Here is a 19,178-nt window from a genome sequence, read left to right as displayed (position 1 = left end):
CTGAAAGTAAACGGCGTAAAAGTTCCATGCCAGCATCCTGCCAGGTTGCTCTCCTAAGCGGTTGGAAGCAAAACAAAAATTATATATATATATATATATATATATATATATATATATATATATATATATGTATATATGGAGATATATATAGAGATATATAGACATTTAAACACTATTTGACTTCATGTCTTGTCAGGCAGCTATTAAAAATAAATAAAAAAGTCAAATGCAAACAAGACAAGTAACAAAGAGAAGTAAAAAATTTATTGCAGTATTTGTTCCGCCAGAAGTGCTGGGGATCCCTTTTTTCTCTCTAGGGTGACCTAATACATCAAAATCTACATTTACAAAAAAAATCTCCCCCTGCATGTAGGCCACAGATACTGCATGCTCTGCTTTGAACAGAATAAATTATGTCCAGGAGACTCCATTGTACAGCATGAGTAAACAAACAAAAGAAAAAAAAATAAAGGAGTAAAACATAAAGCAGAGGAAATATTTAAAAAGTTTCTGTCCCTGGACACTGAGCTAAGCTAAAGAAATCCATCCGGTGCTAGGTTTAACTCCAAGAACACTTTATTAAGAACATCAACAGACTAATTTCCAACATTCACTTTAAGTTTATTTTTTTAAACAGATTTTTTCGTCAGAGATATAAACATTTTTGTTTTTGTGTTTATTGTTTTTTTTCTGTTAAACTATGATACAGTGGGAGTAAAAATCACACAACTGAGTTGCTGCACAACAGCGAAGGAGCTCCCACACGTTTTCCAAACATTTCCTTCTAGATGTGTTTGTCCTGTTTAACTTAAAATGTGTCCACAGAATGCTTTCCTGCAGGTCCTCACAACTTTTAAAATGCTTCCCCCTTCCTTCCTTTTCCTCTCCTCACTCTTTAGACAGCCAACCTTGAGCTTTTGTGAGTCCATGAGTACTCTTGCCACACTGTCCGGGTTAGAAAATGTTGGATCCCAATAAAGTTTGGCTGCTGAGAGTTCCTGGTGGAGTGAGTAACTGTGGTCTGATTAGCTGGAAGTCCCCTCCTTAGCTGCGTACAGTGAGCGTAAAGTCTGCACCATTTTGTTAGTCAGCTTATGCGCGCTCGTCAAGGCGATTTTCTTGTAAATGATGTCTGATTCCTTGATAGTGTCCACCCAAGGCACCAGTTTGCGTCCGTCCCGTTTCTTGGCCTCAGCCCAAGTGCCGGAATAAGAGCCTGCCATCCAGTGCACGCTGTAACCGTTGCTCGTCTTCTGGATAACGCGAGCTATCTGTGGCCGGTCCTTGTACTTGGGGCAACAGATGGCGATGACATCCATGGCTTCTACCGTTTCATTCATATGACCTGATGGATCTGCTGAATCGCCGCCCCTTTTGGATCTCCGTGATGACTAGAGGGGGTAAAAAGTTAAATATCAATTTAAGAAAAATACTGGACATTAATTTGTTCTTTACAAAGATGTTACTTAAGTAAATTCTACATTTTTCTGGCACTAAAGAAAGCACTTACTCCAGGCATTTTCTCATCTCCATCACTGTCTTCATCATACGAGTCGGCAGCGTTGTTTTTCGGGCTGGAGCCTCCTAGCAGAGCAGTGATGGCTTTGTTTCTGGCATGGGTGCTAGCTGACGTCTCACCTTCCTCATCTTCTTCATCAGGATCCAAGTGCTCCATCAGTACCTTAAACTGCAGAGCATAAAACAGTCAGCAAAACAGGTCAAGATGCAGTAAATGTAAAGAAGAATAGTAAATCTTCAATGGCAAACATTTTTTAGCACTTTGTGTCTGAGTGAATGAACGTTTGCGTTTACTGCGTAAAAATCATCTATGATCCTCAGATGCGAGTTTTAAGCAGAAAACACAAATTGGTGCCTTGTTTGCATTATACGATCATTAAAAATATTTTATTTACACTACAGTTACTTACGTCCAAGTATTGCCTGACGATCCTTCTCTTGACTTCGTAGGTGAGCTCTGTGTTAGAGAGACTGTTGAGCAGGAAGTCCAGCGTCTGCCGTGGGGTAAAATGAATGTTGGGTTTCCTGTTCACCGCTTTGTCGTACACTTTCGCTGACTCAGTAGGTGAGTATTTCTGGATTTTGCTGTGGAGAACAGAAGCATAGGTTTAATTAACATTTTCTGAAGAAAACACACCATGCACGCTCTATCAGTACCAGGTAATACATAATTGTGCCATCGTTTAGTTTTCAAAATCAGAAAAGGTGTAGGCATGCAAATACCCTGGAAGATGAAAACAGGGGGGGGGATTAGGATTAAAAGCATTGTGACAGATACCTGTCGGAGAAGCCGTAGAGGTTCTTTAAGTGCTGTTTGAGCACTAAGAGCAGCAGGATGCCCTGAGAGGCGTTTGCAAAATCAAGCAAAGGCATGGGGTTGTCTGGCAGGCGGTCCATGACTTTGTCGACGTCGTCTGCCTCCAGATCAGTGTCTGAATCAGAGTTCACCGCAGTCCGCTTGGCCTTCTTTGACCTATAGACAACCTCATCGTCTTCGTTGCTGCTGTTTCCCCTGCTGCCCACATAATCCTCATCCTCAAGTTCTTCCTCTGAGCTGTATTTCTTTTCCCGTTCTTTCTTTTTCTTCTTCTTTTCCCTTGGCCTAGCGTCCTTTAGCAGTGACTAAATGAAAGTAAATGGGGATGTGAAAGAGGGAAAGAGAGTGTTATAAATGAGAGGGAAAAACGAAAAAAAAAAAAAGGAAACACAAACACAAGGAAAGACACACGCAAACTCAGGAGCTTACCTCTTTGAAGGACTGCAGGAGGTTGCTGCCGGACACAGACAAAGTGATGTCAATGTGATGCATGATGAAGAGAGGCTCCTCCTGGGTCTGGTATGGGAAACACGCCAGGTTGTCAGCAATGAACAGCAGCATGTTCACCTCAGTCTTCTGCAAGGGAACACATACGATTTAGACAAAGTTTAGTCAACGCAGCTGGGGTCACGTTATAACCTTGAACGCATTCCAAATATTTTCATTGCCTTTTTCCTTAACCAAATATTTTCCTTGTGTTTATTTTTGCTATTGTTCAGCTCTGTTTAGAAAGTGATAATTGGTGGCCTTTCCCTTTGTCCAGAACTCATTCCAGCTAGACAAACTAGAGTAAAGGACTAACTCACCGCACTATCATCAAACAGATTGAGCAGAGAGATGAGGAAGGCTCTCCGGTGCTGCCGATTTCCCCGCACCAAGGTAAAAAGGTGCGAGCAGAGTGCCGAGTTAGACTCGTCCTGACGGAAACCCCGGATGATCGTGCCCCTGGAGGCCATTATAGCTTGCTGGACTTGATAGGACATCTTCATCCCTGCCACAGCCTTCATCTACAAAGGTCAGAGGACAAGTTCTCGGTTTTCTACTTATTCTATATAGATTATAACTAGATTGTGTAAAATGATATAATGAAGGTCACTCACATGGATAAATCCTGTGTACTTCTTATCAATTTCCACTAGCTGCTGGTCTGCTTTGTTCCTCATTGTAGGCTCAGGATCGGTTCCCATGGCAATCAAATAAGGTACACACTACGCAAAGGAAACATAAGAATCGTTTAGACTGGATAGATCAAAACTCTGAAAAGCATTTAATATTATAGACACTGGTTTATTTGTGTACGCATACCTGTACAGGGTGAATGAGACCCTGGTTGAGTGTGAGAGCGATGACGTTGAGAGCAAAATGACGCACACTGGACTGTGTGTGGAAGAAAGCTTCCAGAACCTGCTTGAGGTACAGCTGCATGATGGAGCTGCTCATACCCGACGATATGTCGCCCATCTCTTTCAGGTCCTCTTGCTTGGAAAGCTTCTTCCCTGTAGAGACACATAACAGTCAGGTTTAGAACTTGGCCGCTCAGTGAAAAGGAGAGTTCTGTTCTGTGTGACAGACACTCACACTCCCTGTCAGCTTCCTGCATTCGTGAGTCCTCTTCCTGCAAGTACGTCTGTAGGTTCTTCAGCACCTGGATCTTCAGGTTTACAGACTTCTTCCTGTCAGACAGGAGGCCGTTGTACAAGGTCTTTACATCAGGGACAAACATTAGGCCTGGGTGCTGGATGAACAGGAAACCTGAGGAACAAGGAAAGCAAATTTCTTATAATAAGAAAGCCCTTGACAGTGGCAGCTTGACAGAGCAGTGCTTTGAACTCAACCTTTCAATCAGTATCCCAAAGCCTTAACCACTAAACCTCACTGTCCTCATGTTACAGAAGGCAGTCAACAGAACTGATGCTTACCCAAGCCAATGATGGCTTTCGTCTGCACCTCCTCGTCTTCATTCTTGGTGAAATACAAAAGCAGCTCCAAAACCTTGTCCTTTATGACAATCTGGAAACAACCAAATACACATTATTGACTTCCCTTTAAAAAAAAAAAAAAAAAAAAAAAAAAAGCCAGTAAAACATACACATAGAACATACCTTGTTATTTCCTTTGAACTCCTCACGGTCAAAGTCAAAGTGCCTGCACAGAGCTCCTACGGTGAAGAGAGAGCGTAACAGTGCCGGCTTGTTGGACGCCAGCACAGAGCTGTTCGGGTCCTCATGGTGTTGGGTCTTTAACTTGTTTAGTGCCCCTGGGGAATAATAAAGTCCAGTTATTGATCACAAATGCTAGCCAGTTCACCTTAGGTTGTAGATCGACTACATTTAAGACCGTTTTAGCATATTTACAGTTCAGACAATGTGACAATCTGAGACGTCTTAAAAGTTAATCTCTTACCATAGTACCGGTTAAAACAAGCCCAGACAAACTTGTAGTTGTGAGTGACCTTGTTTACTATTGCCCCAAGACAGCTTACACAATGCTGCACAACCTGACAAAAGAAAATGAAATGAACAAATTTAGGGCACTGAAAAAGAACACCATTGGAATGGTTGGAAATGCTTTACACAAACTGACATGCTTTACAAATAGCATAATATTAGGGAAAAAAATAGGAAAGAAACCAATTTAATTTGGCTGTCTGAAATCGCTTCATTATGTGAAAAAAAAAATTAAAAATTAAAACGAGTAAGAATTTTGAGAGATTTTTCTGTGTGCATAAATCAACTCTTCACTTACTGTCATTCCATATTTGATGATGAGCTTCATCAAGTCTTCCTCAATGGTGGTGAGAAAGGTCTCGCTGGGATGGTCCATCAGAGGCACCACCAACTCCAAGATCTTAGCTACATTGCAGATGACCATGAAATCATTCTGGTTCTGTGAACGCAAGAAACGCACAGGGGATGATGTTCAACTTGCTAGAATGTAAAAAGCAAAGGTTTTTCTAGCAAACCACTAGAGGGCGCAAAAGGATTAAATGTAGGTGAAAACAGCGGTGGAGAGAGTTTGATGCTCACGTTGCACTTGGTGGTCAGATAGGGCTGCATGGTCATAGCGTGTTTCACCATCAGCTGCGCTCGGATCTTGCTGAACAGGTAAAGCGTGGTGATGCAGGCAACCAAGCGGTTTGAGTTCACTCCTTTACTCTCACAGTCTGCAGGGTGAGACATACGTAAGCATTCAGACACCAGTAAACACCTAAATTGACCACCAATTACAAATTTTCAGAAAAAGTGTGTTTTGTGTGTGCGTCTGGGTGCATAGTACCTGTGAGCGACTCCTCCTCGTATTTGAGGATGTGCTCCACTAGATTATCGACGAGCTGGGCACAGGCTTTCCGGGTAGGCTTGTAGGAAGCGTCTTCCTCTGTCTTTAACAGCTGTAAATACATAAGTGCATATATGAAACAGATGAGAAAAAGCAAAAGGACAGAGAAGCACACAAACCGCTCCACTGTACATCATCTCCAATGTGAATGATCTAAGATGACTCTCACATTCTGAAGCAGCTGTTCAAACCAGTCGTATCCAGAATCCCTGCATGCAGACACCTGTCAAGAGAAATCCCCTTATGCTTTACTAGGCATGAACAGAGACACTATATACTAAATCCTACAGCTATTAGGGACAAGGATGTGTACTCATGTAATTACTGTTCATCTAGTAAAAGCAACAATTGCATGAAGGAACATTCATTTTAAACTATTAAACTTCATATTTACTTTGCACAAACTTACGTCTGCTACAAAAAGAGCAGATCCTTCTAAAAAATGTATATTCTTCAGTTTTATAATGGGTTATATTGGAATTTCTGACAAAGGCTGAAGAAAATGCAGGAATGCTGACAAACTTCAGGAAAATTAAGTGCAACTAGTACATCATGCCGTGTAAACAACTCCTGTACAAAACTGATTTTCTGGCACAACAAAATGTTTTTATGTGAGATGAACTGAATGGACAGAATAACAATAAGAACTAAAATGTTGGCTAAAATTACAAATCACGTACTTGTGTGCTTGGGTGCTTTTCTCAGTCCAGTCAAAGTGATAGTGTTCACCTCTATCATACGCTAAATTTCAGCTTACCACATCAGTGATATTGATGATCTTTCTGGTCATGGCTTCCTTATCGTGGTTTGGAGTCGGAGTAAACCACAACTTCTGGAATGTTTCATTCACCAGTTTCTGTGGAAAAAGTATAAATAAACAAACAAACAAACAAACAAACTTTAAAATCTGTATTTAAAAGTGTATGGAATTAAATATAAATGAAATGGAAACGCATTTCGGCACGATGTATACCTTAATGCCTTCTTCATCATTGACCCTTCGGATCATCTTCACACACATCTCAGTGATCTTGTTGAAGGTGGGCTGCTCCAGACAGATGTCTCGCAAGATCTTAATCACCCTCTTTCTCACACTAATGCCCGTATCCTGCAAAGTTCAACCCATGCGTGAATATAGTACTTGCTACATTTTTGACAGCCTGTAGGTGGCAACAGAGCACCACAAGACAAATTTACCCAAGATGAACTTTCATACTCTGAATGAACTTTAATCTGGGGGGTGAAGGAAAAAAAAAAAAAGCTGTTATCAGCACAGCTGTTTTATTGTTCAGACTGCTGTGGGACCTGTTTGACATGAAAGCCTAAAACAAAGTATGCTTCAATACCGACTGCATTGAAGCCGGTTACAGTGTAAATTTACCTGTTAATTTAGCATGTCTATGTATGGTAAATCTGTGTAATGCAAGACTTTATACAACTATATGAGACAGCTATAATTACACAGCACAAAATGAAACTCATGAGTAGGTTTAAAGACAAAATATTAACGCACCAGTATCCTTTCAATGAGCATGTCGTAGTACTGCTCCGTTAGCTGAGGGCGACTCAGTACGAATCGGCCAAGGAGCTCAACAGCAGCCTCTCTCACACTGGTGGAGTTATCCATTAGCCGACCGTGGACTCCGCGTTGCATGTCCGACTGTGCGTGAATAACACACAAAAATGTTAGACCAACTGTTATTCCAAATTCTCACCTTCAGAATGCATCTCAATATCTGCTGGATCTACAGGTAATGATACGTTTTTCACGTCGTGTGTGTTATAAAAACACTGGTTTTTATAACAGACAGGTTTTAAGCTTTTTTTTTTTGGTCATAATTGTGAAATCACACTCACCCGAGCCAGAATGCTGGGATCCACAGCCACCACCTCTGACAGACACTTCATCGCTTTCGTTCTCACAGCAATAGCACTCTCACCCAGCACTCTCAGGATCTGTACACAAAACAGCAAGGGGCTTTTTGTAACAAGACATAGCCAGCACATATACTGATACTGAACCATTAAACAATTTAAATTCCTTAAGTTTTTCTCCTGTGCTACACATCAGTGTTAAACTGTTCCTGCAGGCTTTGTGAATGCCGGTGACCCTTTCTTACCTGTGTTAAATAAATATCAAAGCTCTGTGCAAACGGCCTCATAGAGGCCAAATATCGCACAACTAAACAGGCGTCTTCGTAGTCCACAGTGTCTGAATTCATTCTGTGGAGAAAGGAAAACATTTAGACTGGTATCAAGGCAGAACACATCTTATCTAAGAGAGAACGCTGATTATGCGTACATTATCAAGCACGAAAAGGGATCACCAAAGCTTACTTCAAAGTGCCAAACTGTGATGGAGTGGTCTTGATGATCGACCGCAGGAACTGTTTGCGCTTCTCTGCTCTCTGCATGATCTCACCAGTGGTCTCTATGTCCTTGGCATGGTGCGCTCCTTCTGCTGAGTCGTCTTCCTTCTGGTTCTGAGACTTCATGGCCTTCTCGGTCTCTGTAGTGGTGTCCCTGAACCACTGAGCGATGTAGAACTTCCTAGCAAACTGGCAGGTCAAAGGTAAAACGCAAGTTAGTTACAATCCTTTACAAAATTTGCACTTCACACAAGGCTCCTCTTAGCATAAAAGAGGATTCCCTCTAAATCTAAACATACCAAAAGAGAGGGGTCGGTCTCCACGTTTCCATCCAGGTAATCCAACAGAGCTTTCTGAAGTTGCTGGGTCTCATCATTGCCAGACACCTAGACAAAATCAATCAATAATGATTAATAAGGAACACAAATGGAACGGATCTGCATATTAATTGTGGCTCAGCATAAGTAAAAGTTTACCGTTCTGAGGATGCGGTCTATAGATCTCTGGTCCATTTTGCTAGTAACAGCATCTTTGCGCAGGCGAGCAGCGACCGTTCCCAGATAATCCAAAGAGGCCACTCTGAGTGCCATCTCAGTCTGTTTGTTACTAAACTGGTGCACCTGAGGACAAGCGACAAGGTGGTGTTTTGTACCAATCAAGAGTCAGTCAAAGCAAGGAAGGACAAATCAATACAAAATGTATGATACATTTATTTAGCTGGCCAAACAAATCATTCAAGATCCTGATGCTGAAAACATCACATCATCCATACACACTAATAATCTATTTTAATAAAAAAAATATTCCACTTAAGCTCTTGATATAATTACAGCATTGAGGTGAGACTCATGAGAGAGCACATTAAGTTTAAATAGTATGTAATAGAATGTGGAGTTTTTCTCTTTCCAGTTTGCACGCCTACTTGTCTGCAAATCTGCTTGTTCGCTGTGCCCAGGCTAGTGATTTGTCCACCCCTGCAAAGACAGAACCCACTTACCAGTAACCGGCCTAGAAGACTGAGCAGCAGTTCAGCAGCGGGCCACTCTGGTTTGTTGACTGTCGAGAGAAGGTCCTGCACAAAGTTTTCAAACAAAGGCCGATAGTCCTCTTCTCCCTGTTTGCTGCCACATCTAAAAACAACAGCATGGTTGAGATTTAGCAGGTCACCTGCATTAGAGAAATGCCACAAAGCCCAAGTGTCTGAGCTCTTACTTTTTCAGGAAAACAGAGAGGAAGTTCTGTGCCGTCCTCATTGCAGTTTCATATGAGTTTGTGATGAGCACATCCTGGTCCACCTAGAAATAATCTCAGCGATTAATATCTTTATATCAAAGCTGGATAAATTACTGTGTTCTTTTTTGGGTCTGTTCATTTAAAGCGTGCTCTCTTACTTTCTTTTCATACTCGTCATCTGTGTTATCCTTCTCAGTGGGAAGATGCACAACACACTGTATGAGCTGCAGTACCAGTGCAGTCACCATCTGGATGTACATGGGTTCCCCGTCAACGTCGCTGCTGTTCAACCTGATAAACAGAGACGACCAGTCATGAGTTATGAAATATAATAGTCATAAAATGGTATTTAACAAAATGAACCATCAGCCAACCTGAAGTTCCTCAAGCTTCTCTTGCTGGTGGGGAGCCTGGCGAGAGAGGTGAAGATCTCCTCCAGAATCAGCTGCCTGTGTTTCTCATAGCGAGAGAAGACCTGAGGAGGAGAGACACGGTCATTAATGTTCAAACACAAGACTCTATATCGACGATGAGCTTAAATCTGACGAAAACTTACAGCAGTGACCAGCTTTATGGCACAGAGCTGAAGTTCGCTGACATTCTCCACAAAGAATGGTGTGATTCCCATCGAAGAGACCTGTGAGAGAACGAAGCCACGTTAGCTCAAATTTCCTTTTTTGAAGGATGCACCGGCGACGCAGGAAACTAGACAGTCACCTGCAGAATTGTAGTGTCAGTTAGTAGTTGGATCTCCAGCAGCTCAGAGATGTTGCTGACAATGTCACACACTTTGTTGTAGAGCATCACGATAACCCTTTGCTTGTGTGTGGAACATTTGGCCCGTTTGGCTTTTGAGCTCAACATGCCACCTAACAAACAACAGAACAAAAAAAAACAGAGTGTAAGAATCACCAATATACCGAAGAGCAACATTTTAAGGCCAGACTGTCAAGGTCATGAAAAACACTAGAAAGGCATAATGAATGCAAATTAATGAGCATAGAAAAATGGTCATTAACCATTAACAGCCAAAAGAACTGAATGGGGGACATAACATGAAATTATTGCCAATGATCTGTGAAAAATTAAATTGCCCACTAGAGGGCATTGTTGGTTTATATTTACCAGGTAAAAGTTTTCTTAAGAAGAAAAAGTTAAAACAATCATTGCTGCCGGTAATCAATGCTTTGTAAGACTGCAGGATATGAACTACCAGCATATTACACTACAATAAATACTAAGTCAGCATTTTCCCCAGTGTTCATCACCACCTAAACAAAATTGTTCTTTTTTTTTTTTACCTCATCACACTAGGACAGTTCAACCCACTGAAATACCTTTACTGTACCGCTCTAGAGATGGAAGTAAAACAAACTTTTTTCCTCCCTTAAGTACAGAGAAGCATCTCATCTCATCACTGACCTCCATGTGGGTCCACTCTATAGACGGGGTCATACTGAGGGTATAGTGTGTTCTGCAAATGAAACTTGGTGTACTGCAGCACCCTCTCGATCACATCCTCGATGTAGACGGCCTTCGGCATGCACGGTGAGGTCATGAGGTTTAGAGCGGTCAGGCAAGAGTCGGCCGATTTGGTCACCCGCTCCATGATGAGGTCACGCCATAACCGTTCTTCATCCTCTGCCTCATTGTCCTGGGATATAAATAGATCAGGCTCTCTGTTATTAACCATCCACTGCAGAGCTAAAGTGTGCAGTGCTACAAGTGGGAGTGTGAAAACTACACTCACATGGTTCATGAGCGTGGAGAGCTTGGAACCATCCTGTATGTTTTTCTCCAATATGCCCAGCACTTTTACTAGCTTGTCAGATGGAATCTGTAAAGCGACAGAGATTGGACATGTAGTGACATTTTGCAAAATAACATGAGAAATGTGTTAATATTTTGTGGGGCTGTTGTGATTAATGTCTATAACAAGACAGATTCAGAGTTGTTTGAACCCCAGAAGCAACGTACCCTGCACGTGATGCCCATTGCTTTGATTTTGGCCGATTCGCTGCCCAACTCTGAAAGCTGGTGTTTCCCAAGGAGCAGCTCCTGAGGGAGCTCGTCATCGTCTGCGGCTGAGAAAGATGTACAAGATTTCTTGTAAAAACTTGTTCTTGCTCTGACATCACAACACAAAGTAATAAAAAAATTGCTTTAGCGTGAAATCGATTAAAATAGTGCACCCACTAAAAGTTACATACTTAACGACGTTAAATCCACATCCTCCAAGTTTTCCAAAATGTTGTCCACACTTGCCAAGAACCTCTTGAATGTTGAAGAGTCCATCATTTCTGTTTGGGGGTGAGGAAAAAGTTATGTCGTACTAATGGTGGAATCGTTATCAAGTCTGAAACAGCATCCTGACGGACTTTAAAACCCCAAAATACCTTCTGGAGTTAGCTTCGGCTCGTAGGCTTTCCTCCTTTTTTGCTTCTCCTTCATCTTTATCTTTTTGAATACTGACAAGAAAAGAGATATCTTAAAGGATGCTACACAAACCATTAGGACACATAGATAGAATGCAAAACAAAAACACTTTGTTTTGTGTACGTGTTCGAAATTTACCGTCACTCATGCTGGGAGGAGGAGTCTCGTTGCCGGAGTCTTCCGGACTTTGGTCTCGGTATCGGCTCCCTGAACCTCTGCGGCCTTCGCTGAAGCCGCCGCTTCTCCTGCGTTCTCCAGAAACCTTCTTGTCCTCGTACTCCCATGCCCGATCCCTTTCTTTCTTCGATCGCTTTGGGGCCGCTATGAGTGTAAGAATTAACTCTTAAATCTCAATGTTGAAATTTGTAAAAACCAAAACCTCTCTTTCCTCGTTGTGGAAATAAAAGCAGTTCCGACCCTGTATGGTTGGTGAAAGAATTTTTACTCACACTCCGATTCACTTTCTTCCTCTGAGCTGACCTCGGCATACTTGGGCTTCTCATTGGCTGTACTGCGTTTGCGTTTGTTCATCTTTACCCTCTCACAAAGAGGCATGGTAGACTCGATTTCAGCAAGCAGATGAGGAGGAAGCTCCTTCAGGACCGACTCATCAATGGCACCTTGAAACAGGTTAATAAAGACTGTCACTCCTTTATTTATATCAGTCATGGCTCTCCAAGCAATACCAAATTAAGTTTGTTCATCTCGTTCATATTTATGGAAACACAGTTTCAAGGTTTATATCAAGGTTTTACTGTTCTGAACTATAATATCACTTTTGTCTTACCTTTTGATGACTTCCCATAGGGTGGCCTGTTCTTGCTGGATCTGGAGCTGGTTGCATGCCTGTCCTTGATAATTTTTTGCACCTCGTCAAGAGAGAGCTTCTGAAGCACCACCACAGGTTTGGACCTTTTGCTGAGGTCCTCTACCAGCCCAAGCCTCTCTAGCTTCACCCGTGGCTGGCTCCATACCTCCCCAGGCCGTCTGGGTTCTGCGTTCCCGTCCTTGTCGCGTTTCAGTTTGGGAATGACAAAGTGCTTCAGTGCACCAGACTTGGCACCTAGAAGGAAATCAGGAAACTCTCCAGCTCTGCTTTCATGGGGAAGCAGCTTGGAGCCATCAGTACTCTTCCTGGTACCATCAGAGCTACGCCTCTCCTCTTTGCTGTTGGGAGATTTGAGGTCAGAACGTGGTCGACTGGAGTCTGGCCCACTTCGGCCTTCCTGTTTTACGCGAGGACTGTCAGGCCGGGAACGGTGCTCAGGAGAGCGCCTGTCACGATGTTCTCTGGATTCAGGCCGATGTTTTCGCTCACGGTCTCTTTCTTTATCTCTGTCTTTCTCTCGGTCCTTGTCTCTGTCCCTGTCTCGACCAGGGCGCTCCTGCTCTGACCTGTTGGAGGATTTTGGTGTTTCTGGCCTTCTGATTTTGGATCCGTCACTGCTGCGCTCCCTGTCCCGTTCTTTGTGTTTTTCCTCTCTGTGGCCGTCCCGAGAAAGCTCCGGACGTCCGTCTTTTCGGGGAGTTTCAGGGCGGATTTTGTCAGGCTTGCCATCATGCCTGTGCTTCGACAGGTCCGGCCGCTTGTCAGAGCCCTGCACCTTTCCTGAGGAGTCGCGTCGGCTGTCCTGCTTGTGTTTTGGCGTCTCAGGGTGGCCGTCTGAAGCGGTTTTCTGCTGCTTTATTACCTCTGGCCTTCCGTCCGCTGCCCTCTGCAGCTCCTCATCCGTTTTGGATTTGAGTCGCAGTACGCCAGCCGAGTCAGAGCCATCCTCAGCCCAGCGCATTGCCTCCTGGGCAGGCACAGGGCATTCAACCTGCCCCTCAGCTCTTCCTGCCTGCTGCAGGTCTATGCTGACCATAAGTGCTGGACGATTAGCCCCATTGCTGGCAGCACTAGCCTCCTGAGGCGTTGGTTTGTTCCCTGCGCTGCCCCCACCACCTACACCAGGGCCTCCGGCAGTACCGGCAGCACCGGGCTCCTGAGGATACGAATCCTGTTTCCGCTTCTTCAGGGGTTTGTCTAAACAAAACAAATCAACAACATTACAACATTCAAACGTGCAAGAAGGTACTGTCTTTTACACCAGATTTAAGAGCATTCTTTAATATTAAAGATCAGGAAAACAGTTCTACCTTTATCCTGAACCTCTTTAGAGCAGCGTTCTCGTTCAATAGCTGATTCACGCTCTATCCTTTCGATTTCAGCCAGGGCATCCAATTCAGCCTCATCGTAAGGTGTCCCAGTGACTGCTCCAGGCTGTTTGGCAGCGAGTGCCCCTGTGTTCTGCAGCACCGTGACCTGATGGTACTGTTCCCGAAAACTGTTGCAGGGAAGATCGTTCTCCGCGTCGGAGCCATGTTCCATTCCGCCTGCCATAAGCTCACTGGGCTGCTCTGTGTCCGCCGATTTGACCCGCGATAGCTTTAACGTCAATTTGGTGGAGTCTTTGGATGGCGAGCTGACGATGTCGTACATGGCACCTTTCTCGCCCTCCTCCTTTGTCATTTTCTTTTGTTTTTTCTTTCGCTCAGGTGAGTCCATGAGGAGGTCAGGAGCAGCATCACGTGGTGAGGTGTATGGAGGCGGGGACTGATGGATCGGAGGTGGCCGCAATCCAACTAGAAACAAAAACCATTACAAATTAGTTGAACTGACGGCCACAAATAATTTAAATTGGGATTATTTCAAATGTATGCAAATGAGCAGAGACATGATTCTATCTGCTAAATTCCCGGTCGACTTCCTTCTACCCATATGGAGTTACCCTTCAATGCCAAGTATGACATGGGAGCAAAAAAAAAATTTCTTACTTATCCGATTTGATCATGAAAGACTTTTGCAGTCTAAACAATCAAACGGAAAAAAGAAAAAAAAACTGCTTTTAAATCATGTTTAAAAACTTGGTATATCGGGTGTGACTTTTGTGCTCTTTATTTTTAAAGTTCACCTTCCCAACACTACTCAGATGCATCCCTGTGCTGTTACTATGACAATAAAGGTAGACATGCAAAAAATAAATAATAAAATTCACTGGGGGAAAAAGCAAAAACATTTGTCCTGCTGAACACTGAAATTCAATAAACAAAAAAATTAATTGTAAAGTAACATACAGGCTTCATATGATAAAAAAAAAAGTATGACTGTGGTCAGAACATGAAAACGAAATAAAACAAACTGTTATCAACATCAGTGATTTGTATATACAAGTTAGTACCAATGGTCAGTATCACAGTACAATGCAGTAGGTTTTCCAAGTTGTTTACCTTTAGGGGTCCCTTCGCTTCCAGAAGGAGAGCACACGGATTGGGGCGATCGGAGAGGGAAGGTGTTTCTCATCGAAGGATCACTCTCCTTAAAAAATCCAAAACAAACTCAGCTTAATATCTCATCTTAAAATAAAAACAATTCAAAACAAACTCACCAACAATAATCTTATCTAATCAGATGTTCTAACTCGTACAAAGTGAAGTTTGGAAAAGAAAAAAGAAATACATAAAAAAATAAATAAAATAGGATCGTCCAGTGTAAAGTCTCTATTTACGATAATATCAAATATCAAAGCTGTTACTGTGCTCTGTGATTTGAAGCACATTTGCTCATCGACACTCTTAAAGAGCAAAATAAAAATATCATGTCTTTAATCATTTTCAGGAAGTGATAATACAGAAAAAGAAGATATCAAATCTGGTTTTTACTAAAGTCGCTGATGATGTACAAAAGCATTTCATGTTTTAGTCTTAATGCACAACATGTTAGCAAATTATGCAGTCATAGGTCGCCACACAGCTAACGGATACTGAAGGTTCAAACATGGGTTAAGGCTTAATAAAAGAACTTAAAAATGACAAATAGACATTACTATCTTTCACTAACAATTACGTCTTGGGGTGGATGAGGCAAAGAAAATGTGTCTGGCCAAAGAAGCATAACGAGAGAAAAAGAAGCCTTTGGGAACTGCATATGGTATGTGGTGCATCTGCTCACCTCATTTCCCAGTCTCTGGACTATGTTCATATACTCTTCATTGGAGCATTGCCGTGCATTGTGATTGGCTGAATTACTTGACATTTGCCCAGAGACTTTGTTGTCGAGGATGTTTCTCATGCCAGGCACCAAGGGACTAGCCACAGAGACTGCAAATAAAAAATTTTTTAATAAACCTCTGAATATGTTTTGACACTGGAGGCAAAAATGTTTGCAAACAAGCTGTTGTGATAAATAAGGAGTTTCATAATTCTTAAATAGCGCCATGTGAACCTACCTTGGATCTGTTGATGCTGAGAGTAGGTGGGAGGATGAGGGTACTGCATGTAACCTGCAGGGCTCTGAGGGGCATATGGGCTGGGAACAGGGCTGTTTTGCTGGGGAATGAACCGGGCACCAGAGCCCGTCTGAGGCTGAACAAAGCGACTACAGGCACAGAAAAGAACGTGTCAGCATTCATTCAAGGTTTATGAGTAAATACATCTTAGGCCATGAAAATTTTAATTGATATATTTAAAAAATAAATAAATAAATAAAAACCTTGCAAAATACCTAGGAGGGCTGGGAGTAACAGGGGTTTGCTGGTAGTTTGTGGATGCCGGGCTGCCATGCATGGAATTTTGAGGCATCTTGTATGGCGGCATCATTGGCTGTTGCATTATACCTTCAATTACAAAAGAAGTGATCAATCACCAATAAAATAAAGCAGCACAATAGGTTAGTTTTACCAGCAGTATTAGTAATTATTAGCCTTTATCATATGCAAGAAACGAAAAGGCGCATGTCATTAGTCAGTCTGACTTTAGGATGCAGTAAAAAGTTATGCTTTGTCATTCAAACAATCAAGTGGTGAAACATGACAGACAGACAAGTTTAGGGGGTTTTAGGACAAGGACATGAAATATGTTAGAATGTACATTAGAGTACAATTCACACATTGCTTATTGATTCATTGTTGAAGACAACAAAGGAACACAAGGAGCACAGTGTTGGGCACTATAAAAGAGACTATTTTTAGTTCTGAAACACCTCACTGGGCCTTAGCGGGACACACCTGCTTTAAAGGTATACAGGCTTGGCACAGGGCCAGCAGGTCATTAGTATGTCTGATTAGCACTTCAATTATTCTTATAAGTCATGGTCTACTTTAACATTTACTACCTAGTGGCAGTTCGAATGAAAATAAGAAGACACGTTCAGGTGCTGCTTCTTTAGCGCTGCACTGAAGTGAAATTCTTCCAGCGAGAGAATCTTACAAATTCTTCCATGTGAGAGAATCTTACTATTGTCACATTGCCACTTTGCAAACTAGATCTGTTTAAATCAACCCTGCATCAAATTAAAAGATGATCTGTATTTTCTGACACCATGAAATAGTAATAATAAAAAAATTTAAATAAAAAAAACAACAAAAAAAAACCCAACACATTATCTCCAACAGAACCATGTCTGCTATCACTCTATACAAGGTGGTGTGGTTCAGAGTATGATGATGGAACTGGAATTGTATTTCCAACTAAACAGATCATCTGTTCACATAACACTTTTTTGCTAAGCCAAACATCTTTTGAGATGAACTATGCCTGCAGTATACCATATAAATCAGTCAACTTTGACCACACTACTACTATTAATAGTCATACTTGCTTCACAAAATCCCAGGTTTCAGACTTCTGATCTAATAAACCCTTCGGGATAAAGAAAGCTATAAAAAGCTCGGCTGCAGAAGGCTGTCAGTGCCACACCAGGCCTCGCACTGTGCTCCATTGGGTTCAGAGTCAAGGGCAATGTCTCCATGTCTTCTCCTTACCGCCCTGAACCCCGTATCGGGTGGGCATACTTTTCTCCCTGAAGATGTTGGGGTTCCTGGACAGAACCGTCTGCAGCAGCACCGGCATATCACCCTCTGGGTCATCGGTGCCCAGGTTGTCCTTCAGCTCTCTGCCATGAAAAGTGACATGGTATGAGTGGAGAAGTTCAAAAAGTCATACAACAGAAAAGTAATTAATGTAAATATCTAGCTTCTGTGAAAGCCACAAAAAAATTTCTATTAATTTACAACCTACAAGATAATCTGATAATAATTGTATTCATTTTTTGATAAGCCACATAAGAATCAGTTCCAGGCTGTATTTATGACACTCCTGGTGTAAAAATCTTTATTAAAAAAAAATAAAATTAAATAAATAGATAGATAGATAGATAGATAGATAGATAGATAGATAGATAGATAGATAGATAAATATAATTTTTTTTTTAATTAAAAAACTTGGCAGACGCTGACCTCCAGTGCAGCGATTTTGCAAATGAAGTGAAAATATTTTCCATATTACTTAGTTAATAGCTGTTTTTTGATTATAGAATAACTTTATACTGCCATAGCATAGAAAAATAAAGATCCAACAACAAAAAAACATAACTGACATTCTTTTTTATCCAAGTACATGACTCTACAGTCAAAAGCCCCAGAGTGTTTGGGGTGATTCGTGATTACTTTTTTCTCACAAGTGAAGCATCGCAATATTGTGACATTAGCATCCATCCAAAAACCTAAGACTCCCAAAGCAACAGACAATCATAGCATGTTTGAAGAGGTTGATACGCACATGTGCTCTGTGGAGACCTGGTTAAGGCTGTGGACCAGCTGGGAGACAAGGTTGTCATCCCTGCGGGCCAAGAGACAGTTGACCTCCTCAGCAATCCTCCCATTGTACAGCAGGCTCTTAGTGGTGGTGGCAGGGAGAGGGGAAGGCAAGGGCAGCTGGTTTAACACTGCAAAAACACACAAGAGAGAATTACTTCCCACCATGTCTATATTTTTTTCCTTTTTTGGGGGGGAAGAGAATGACATGAATGGGGTAAAACAAGTTTTTTTTAAGTATTAATTCAGATAGGTATGCAATGCTTTTAATTTTAAAATGATATTTTGCATATACTGGCATTTTGCCTTCCTTAAGTATCTCTAAAAAAAAAAAAAAAAAAAAAAAAGTGACAGAAAGCTGGAACCATAGCCAAGCAGGTGGCCAAACAGCAGGCTGGCACCAAATAAATAAAATGAAATGCTTTTGTTTCAACACCAGCATGAAGTGAAAAACAAGACTGAAAAATGGCTGTGCTATAAGGACAAACTTCTGCAGTCTGGAATGATATTAGTTCACTTGGATCACATAGATGAATTGAAAAATGTTACCTCGCGAAATCGGTCAATGGCATTTTTTAAAAAATGTAGCCACAAATGTGAACACAAACAATAGCTTCAGAAATTAATGTAGGAAAGAAGCAGAGAGACAGAAACATTGGGCTTCTGCGGGACCTCATCAGTTTTATTCCACTGACTGTTCTAACAGTCCTTTCTAAATGTATGAGTGCACAGGTCTGGCTTTTTCCCCCCTGAGATGTATGCTAGTAGAAATATATCAATCCTACTGCAAAATTCACACACCTGCCAGTGTTACCTTTATTTAGCTAAACCTATAAA

General features: G+C 41.9%; 1 protein-coding gene across 3 annotated transcripts in view; it reads right to left on the bottom strand.

Annotated features, from left to right (window-relative positions):
• Positions 1–242: 242 nt before the first annotated feature.
• Positions 243–19,178, bottom strand: part of nipblb (NIPBL cohesin loading factor b) — a 28,148-nt gene continuing 9,212 nt past the window's right edge. For 2 of the 3 annotated variants that reach the window (XM_047804523.1, XM_047804524.1), the window contains exons 3-47: positions 18,307–18,472; positions 17,511–17,641; positions 16,253–16,364; positions 15,978–16,126; positions 15,701–15,849; positions 14,980–15,067; positions 13,849–14,334; positions 12,497–13,735; positions 12,159–12,329; positions 11,848–12,030; positions 11,670–11,741; positions 11,484–11,573; positions 11,251–11,357; positions 11,024–11,110; positions 10,696–10,927; positions 9,991–10,142; positions 9,830–9,910; positions 9,648–9,748; positions 9,432–9,564; positions 9,253–9,335; positions 9,038–9,170; positions 8,517–8,660; positions 8,340–8,426; positions 8,009–8,229; positions 7,792–7,894; positions 7,529–7,627; positions 7,185–7,331; positions 6,645–6,779; positions 6,429–6,527; positions 5,841–5,894; positions 5,612–5,723; positions 5,362–5,498; positions 5,081–5,221; positions 4,739–4,832; positions 4,438–4,592; positions 4,255–4,345; positions 3,914–4,087; positions 3,641–3,831; positions 3,436–3,543; positions 3,142–3,342; positions 2,765–2,911; positions 2,297–2,640; positions 1,929–2,103; positions 1,511–1,687; positions 243–1,391 (exon numbers count right to left, since the gene is read on the bottom strand). In XM_047804523.1, coding sequence (XP_047660479.1) covers positions 1,026–1,391; positions 1,511–1,687; positions 1,929–2,103; positions 2,297–2,640; positions 2,765–2,911; positions 3,142–3,342; positions 3,436–3,543; positions 3,641–3,831; positions 3,914–4,087; positions 4,255–4,345; positions 4,438–4,592; positions 4,739–4,832; positions 5,081–5,221; positions 5,362–5,498; positions 5,612–5,723; positions 5,841–5,894; positions 6,429–6,527; positions 6,645–6,779; positions 7,185–7,331; positions 7,529–7,627; positions 7,792–7,894; positions 8,009–8,229; positions 8,340–8,426; positions 8,517–8,660; positions 9,038–9,170; positions 9,253–9,335; positions 9,432–9,564; positions 9,648–9,748; positions 9,830–9,910; positions 9,991–10,142; positions 10,696–10,927; positions 11,024–11,110; positions 11,251–11,357; positions 11,484–11,573; positions 11,670–11,741; positions 11,848–12,030; positions 12,159–12,329; positions 12,497–13,735; positions 13,849–14,334; positions 14,980–15,067; positions 15,701–15,849; positions 15,978–16,126; positions 16,253–16,364; positions 17,511–17,641; positions 18,307–18,472 — 7,847 coding nt within the window. In that variant the 3' untranslated portion in view covers positions 243–1,025. The remainder of the gene's footprint in view (positions 1,392–1,510; positions 1,688–1,928; positions 2,104–2,296; positions 2,641–2,764; positions 2,912–3,141; positions 3,343–3,435; positions 3,544–3,640; positions 3,832–3,913; positions 4,088–4,254; positions 4,346–4,437; positions 4,593–4,738; positions 4,833–5,080; positions 5,222–5,361; positions 5,499–5,611; positions 5,724–5,840; positions 5,895–6,428; positions 6,528–6,644; positions 6,780–7,184; positions 7,332–7,528; positions 7,628–7,791; positions 7,895–8,008; positions 8,230–8,339; positions 8,427–8,516; positions 8,661–9,037; positions 9,171–9,252; positions 9,336–9,431; positions 9,565–9,647; positions 9,749–9,829; positions 9,911–9,990; positions 10,143–10,695; positions 10,928–11,023; positions 11,111–11,250; positions 11,358–11,483; positions 11,574–11,669; positions 11,742–11,847; positions 12,031–12,158; positions 12,330–12,496; positions 13,736–13,848; positions 14,335–14,979; positions 15,068–15,700; positions 15,850–15,977; positions 16,127–16,252; positions 16,365–17,510; positions 17,642–18,306; positions 18,473–19,178) is intronic. The other variant, XM_047804525.1, reaches the window with a different exon arrangement.

The sequence above is a fragment of the Tachysurus fulvidraco genome, chromosome 20, assembly GCF_022655615.1.
Source record: "Tachysurus fulvidraco isolate hzauxx_2018 chromosome 20, HZAU_PFXX_2.0, whole genome shotgun sequence".
NCBI classification, from domain to species: domain Eukaryota; kingdom Metazoa; phylum Chordata; class Actinopteri; order Siluriformes; family Bagridae; genus Tachysurus; species Tachysurus fulvidraco.
This window is presented reverse-complemented; position numbering and strand designations above follow the sequence as displayed.